Source organism: Cariama cristata, unplaced genomic scaffold (assembly GCF_000690535.1).
Source record: "Cariama cristata isolate BGI_N322 unplaced genomic scaffold, ASM69053v1 scaffold327, whole genome shotgun sequence".
NCBI classification, from domain to species: domain Eukaryota; kingdom Metazoa; phylum Chordata; class Aves; order Cariamiformes; family Cariamidae; genus Cariama; species Cariama cristata.
This window is the reverse complement of record NW_009625916.1, coordinates 128,315-134,668: the sequence shown is the minus strand read 5'-3', so window position 1 is coordinate 134,668 and position 6,354 is coordinate 128,315. Positions and strand designations below refer to the sequence as shown.

At 48.5% G+C, this 6,354-nt stretch overlaps 1 protein-coding gene across 1 annotated transcript in view; it reads right to left on the bottom strand.

Annotated features, from left to right (window-relative positions):
• Window positions 1–2,019: 2,019 nt before the first annotated feature.
• Window positions 2,020–6,354, bottom strand: part of GNAO1 (guanine nucleotide binding protein (G protein), alpha activating activity polypeptide O) — a gene marked incomplete at its 5' end in the record, with an annotated part of 84,169 nt that continues 79,834 nt past the window's right edge. Inside the window, 2 exons of the mRNA XM_009703787.1 lie at window positions 2,020–2,207; window positions 6,164–6,317. Of these exons, the coding sequence (XP_009702089.1) occupies window positions 2,020–2,207; window positions 6,164–6,317 (342 nt within the window). The remainder of the gene's footprint in view (window positions 2,208–6,163; window positions 6,318–6,354) is intronic.

The window sequence follows — 6,354 nt, the reverse complement described above, 5'->3', positions numbered from 1 at the left end:
CTCCTTCCCCTACCTCCCGCACACCGACGCTCACCTGGCCCCTCGCCTTTGGGCTGTGCTGCTTTAGGCTGCTCTCACACCACCTCTCCTAGATGGGCACAGTGAGAAAAGAGACATTGTCCCTCTCAGGCATGGCACTGGAGAAAACTCAGACCTCCTGAGATCTGAAAGACACCCCTAGCCCAGGCTCCCAAGAGAGGACAGCTGAACTTGTGGCTGGCCTGGAAAGACTCAGGTTTTCCAAGATCATGGACTTTTAAGAGAGGTAGTGAACAGGCAGGGATCAGTGTTGCCTACCTGCCCCCAGGTGCCAGGCCGAGTGGGATCTTGGAGGTGGCCATCTCACCCAGCCACCAAACAAGCTTTCAGGGTGGACTTCCAAGGGTGCCTCCACGCTCCCAGAGGTGACACCCCACCTCTCACACTCCTCTCCGCCTTCACCCCAACAGCACCCGGAGCTCTTGGTGATGGCAGGCGGATGACCACATGTACACCAGCCCAGCTGCGTTTGTCCTGCCCTCTGTGCCCCCCGCATTTTGCTGCTCTGGGCACTTCCCTTGCCCTTTCCAGACCTTTCCCCCTGCCCTTCCTTCCTCCCTTCCCTCTCTTCCTTGCACTTTTCCTTCTTCCTCCATCACTTGGCTCAAATCAACTCCCTGAGCCTTCCCTGGCCACTACATGGCCAGTATAAACCATCCCTCTCACTGAAGATACTGGCAACGAGATGCCCTGACTGGAGACGCCAAACCTGGAGCTGTCTCTCTTGGATGCCCAGGCAGGAGAAGACACAGGCAAGCTACCTGCTTCTGCTCAGCTGAGGAGGCTCAGAGCGCAAGGCTGGGCTTCTCACGGGTATTCAGATGCCTGAGGTGCGATAAAGAGCCACGAGGCTCCTGCACACCCCGCTGTCACCCAAGCATGGCGATGTTTCCCAAAGCACCTCTCTGCATTTCAGGTATTTGAAAGTCAAACCCTGCCTACAAGAAGCCAGGGCTGAATAGTTTTGGTGCCAAGAGGTGCTGTGTATTTGCAGGAGCATCAGTTGCCCTGAAATCAGGAGGCTGGGAGGTGCTTTGGGAAAGGTCACTGGGTTACCAGGCTGGCATCCTCGCCAGAATGCCCTCTTGCACGGGGTCCCCATCAGGATGCCATCCCCTGGGCATCCTTACTGCCGACGTTCTGGGGGTCCAGGCCCGGCTACCACTGCCCTGCTCAGCCCAGCAGCTCCGTGGCACCCAGCAAAGCGCCTAAGAAATGAGTTACTGAAACCACTAGACAAATTTTAACATTAATTTTGAGAAACTTGAGGTAAAACTGTTACCGGTAACGAATGCTTTTAGACAAGGCTTAGTAGGTTTTGTTACTGTGTCCCTCTTTCTCAGACACCAGCAGAACTCGATGTGGCTGTTTCACTTGTTCAAATAGCTGTCTGGAAAAAAGGAGAATATACAAATCCAAGCTGCGGCGGCTGCGTTCAACACTGAACCCTCCGGCTTTGGGGTACAAATTGGGGTACAAACCTTAAGGTACCCTCAAAATGATCGTGTTGTATCTAGCACTTCCCAAAGGAATAGTGTTTAAAAAAAAAAGATAAATAACCAGGAGGACTAAAAATATCCCTTAATTTCAAGGGAAAAAAAAAGTTTCGGTTCCAAACTACACTGTTGCTGACCAGTATTTTAAGGCTTTGATTTTTTCTTTTTTTTTAAAACTGAAGTATTTTTGTCTTTTGACGGTTGAAATGCACTTTGTGGGAAATGCGTTAGTTCCCTCTACAGCACTGTGAATTGGAACGGAGGAGTAGAATGAGGCAGCAAGGGAATGAACCAAAAATAAACCAAAATAAAATAAAATGGGGCTGAAGAAAGCAGAACTTGCTGCAAAGTTTTCTGGGATGGGAGGAGGGATTTACGTATTTCTTCCTCGTCACCTTCTGAGGAAAAAAAAGAAAGAGAGGACCTGTCCGCAGGACCAGAGGATGCTCCAGCGGGTGTGAGGAGAGGAGGGGAAGAGAGGGCTTTAGTAGAGTCCACATCCCCGCAGGTTGTTGGCGATGATGACATCCGTGACAGCATCGAAGACAAACTGGATGTTGTTGGTGTCGGTGGCGCAGGTGATGTGTGTGTAGATCTCCTTGTTGGGGGACTTGTTCTTGCTCTCGTACTGAGCCTGGATGTAAGCCACCGCTTCCGTGAAAGAGTTTGGGCCTATAAGAGAGCCGAGATGAAAGGAAAAAGAGCAGGTTAAAGCAATCTCGTAATCCTAAATCCATAGGGTGCTTGCAAGCGCCCCGTTGTAGGAACATGGAGAGCTCGTATGGGGCTGCCGCAACCCAGTCGCCCCATCTCCAGCTCAAGGACAGGCACTATTACCAGCCAGGACTGCTGCAAGGGAGGAGATGCTCTCTGACTGTCAGCTCAGCTGTATTTTTATTCTGGGTTGCAGTTTATAGTCTATAGAGAAGAAATGACGAGGGAACTGAGTGTTAAACAGGCTATGATGGGAAAACTAGAAGAAATTCCGTATTGTGGTGACAAAAAAGAGAAGAAACCTGCCAGGAATGCAGTAAGTACTTGATCTGGTGATGAAAAGGCTTCACTTTTTTCCTTTTTTAGATTTTTTGATTAAAGTTTCAGCTTTTGATAGAAGAGCTAAAATGTCCATGAATTGAGGCCCGTATTGGTAACTGTGCCCTCCTTTCCCTGAATCACTAAAAGGACATGAAAAGATCCACCCTCTGCTACAGGGCAAAGTAGAGTTTTCTCAAAAAAACCCCCCAAAAAGCTAATACCAAATGTCCCTTCTTTTGAGGAATTAGGATCACAGTACTCTCTGCTAGAGCTGTGGCTAGAATCACACCACGAGGAGTTTCTTATTTTGATGTATAGAGATATCTGTGCCAAACCTTATTAACCATCGGGGTTTGTGTTCAAAAAAGCTTAAGAGCAGTCATGCAAAAGAGCAGATCCTTTCTCATCGGGCCAGCCTTGACGCTGCTCACACACATAGCTCCACTCGGGCACTTGCTGAGGTCTGACAAACTCCGTTTCTCTGCCCGGCCTGGAGTGCAGCCCTCCGGCACTGCTGGGTACGGCTGGGCGCCAGTGCCCCTGAGCCCTAGAAGGCTCCACAGCGGTAACACCTCTAATGCTCTTGGATCCCTCTCCCTCCATGATGCTTTACTGATGGGAAATGTTGGTATCTGCCAGAGAGAAGCTTACTTGGGCTTGAGATTTGCTGTGGGTGAAAGCAGCTGGTCTGGGAAATCACTTGCACGTACATGTACGTGCATTGCTTGTTGATGACACAAGCTCGTGAAGACCATGAGACTTGAGAATATGCTTGAAGTAAGAGAAGCAAAATGTTTTCTGGGAGCAGGTTCTCACATGAAGACCTGTGTAAAGAATTTGGGAACAGTTCCGCATGCTGTGCACAACCAGGAGGGTATTTTATGAATGGGAGGTTGGTTGTTCAAAGGCATGAGGATTTAGATGCTGGATTCCTTCTGAGAGAGCAGGGAATCACTAATGCCGACTTGGTTTAAAACATGCCCTGGATTCTGCTGCTGCTTTGCTAAGTATTGTGGATTAGTTAAAAGCATGAGTGAATTAAGGGGATGGAAACAGACAGTGCTCCAGCATACAGCAAGCAAATTTGTCGATGCGGTCTTCTAATAATTCTTTGTCAGTAGAACTAATGGACATCATAAACTTCATTTTATTAAAAGCATTTTGTGGAATCTACTTGTGATATTGAAAGTCTGCTTGTTTGATTTATAGGCTTTCATCAAATAATTCTTTTTAACTCCGGGGCAACTTTCTAATAATGCTGCTTTTTCACAAGGCCACGAGGGCTTCATCCTCTGAGCTGTGGTCAGCAAAGCAGAGGTGAGCAAGCTCAAGTGTGTGCTTGGGTCTAAAGCCTGGGCTTAACGTTAGCAAGAGCTAACTTCAAACTTTCAACAGCATTGCTGAACGCCTGGGGCTGAGATATTCTTCACCTCTGATTCAGATCCCTGTTGGCTCAGTGGGAGGACTTTCAGCCTTCAGACTTTCAGGCCTTTCTGATGGTGCGAGAGACCCAAGAGGTCTGTGGAGAGTCCCTGGCATTGTGACAACTCCCAGCTTCCAGAACAGCACCTTGAAGGAGTTTAGAGCATCTTTGGGGTACTCTGAGATTTGAGGAGGACCAGCTTGGTTCACTTGGGGCTGAAGTGCTCCAGAAACAAGCTATATTTGTTTTCTTCCACGTAGCCAGCTGAGAGCTTAGCTACGTGTGTATGAGGGTCTGCCTCTCTGACTGAACTCCTCTCCTGGGGGCTGGGATAGTTTGGGAAGGAAAAATTGTATTTAAAATGACATTCCTTCTTGTTCTAGTCTCTCTACCGTCAGGGATATGTAAGCATATTATTTCAGAGTGGGGTTACTGGGATACTTCAGTGAAGATGAACAAAACCAGGTCCACAAAATGTGATCAGGAAGGAGTGAAAGGTGTAGGTTTGCTTCATGGAGAAAAGGGAAAAAGGAAGAGGGCACGATAAAAATCTTCTGGTATACAGAAGTGCTGCTATAAAGAAAATGGTGATGAGCTGCTTTACAAGCCATCCAAAAGACGGCAAGCTGCAATCTAATTTGCAACCAGAAAAATCTGGGGATGGCATTATTGTGAGCTTTCAACTGTAAACACTGTGAAATTTCCATTATTAGATCTTTTTAAACAAATGTGTCAGGAATAGATTGATTCTGTCTGGGCCAAGCAGATGAGTAGATGGCTGAAATGTGTCGGTAGTGACAAACATCCAAGCCTTCCCCGGGGAGGAAGCCTGCAGATGTTCTTCTGAATTCAGATGGAGCCGTTCAGCTCCACGGCCATAGACCACTCAGCCCAAAGCAGCAATGATGGATCGCTTTTGCATACTCACGGTGAAAAATCAAGTGCTCAGAGATAGGAAGCTCTGGTTAATAATTTGTTGGCCTGCCCAGAAATGTGACACTCTTGGTACTCCCGGTTCGCAACTACGTTTCCTGACAAAGAGATCTGCTTCTCTGTCTGTCGGCTTGATTCATCTGGATGTCTCCGGTGAGTTTAAATAATTCATGATGATAAAAGTTTATTTTTATGCTGTCTCGGAATGGTAATGAGGGCTTGTGGAAGCTGGCGAGATGCAGCGGGAAGCGGCGGGGTGCAGCTGCAGCCTTTGCACGGGTGATGTATTCACATCATTAGCAGGTCAGATGCCAGGCAGTCAGCAGAAGTGAGGGCTTCTTGCACGCTGCCCTGGTGCGGAACCTCTGCTCTGATCTCCAAGTACCATTAAGGTCTCCTTCTCCTCAGCCAAGCTCGGGGCATGGCTTGCTGTGGCTCTTCTCTGTCTGCACTATGGGTCAAGAGGCGTGGGTGGCCAGTGCATGAGAAAATCAAGTGCCTCGTTTTCTATCTGCATTTGACTGGAAACATTTCCATGTCCAGACGCTTGATGTCAGCGACCCTAAGAGCGAAACTGCGGACCTCCTAAACTAATGTGATAAAAATTTACAGCTTGAGCTGACGCAGCCAAGCTGTGGGACCTGCTGTCTGCATGCTGGAGGGCTGATCCTGCAGCCCTCGGTGCCTGGCAGTGGGGTAGTGGCAGGGAATCGCAGAGGGATCCTTGCTGTGGTCCTGGGTTATGAAACAGCAAAGCTGGACTCCAGCTGAGGACAGCCTAACAAAGCCTGTGCATTGGTCTCCCAGAGACCATTTGTCATGGTGAAGCTGATCCTGTCTTTCTGAGAGACCTGCAAGAGGGTTCATGTTCCTGAGCGATGCTGAGAACCAGGGCGCAGATTTAGGGAGTGTGCTCTGCCAGCCCCACACCCGCAGGTGTTGGCTCAACATCGGAACCACCCGTGGGGTTGAGATCCAACACCCCGATTAGTGGTGGTGGCCCTTTGCCGGCAAAGAACTTGTGTTTAAGTCACCCTCACGCTTTAAGTGGGCCACTAAACACGGTGGGGGTGATCCTATGGCAGTTATTGAAATAAAACTTGCAGTGAAGCCAATGGGAGCTCTTGCTATGCCTATTTAGCCTTGCTGCCTGCGATACACAACAGTGTCAGCCTGGATGGGAAATGCTTCATGATCCCTTTGCTATGCACTCCTGTACAGCCAGCTTTCTCATTACCTGTGTACTCAGGAAAGCAGATAGTCAGTGGAGATTTCTTAATTTTCTCCTCAAATATGTCCTTCTTGTTTAGAAAGAGGATGATAGACGTATCTGTGAACCATTTGTTGTTGCAGATGCTGTCAAAAAGCTTCAGTGATTCGTGCATGCGGTTCTGCAATAGAAAGGAGAGATCACATCAGGCCAAAGGC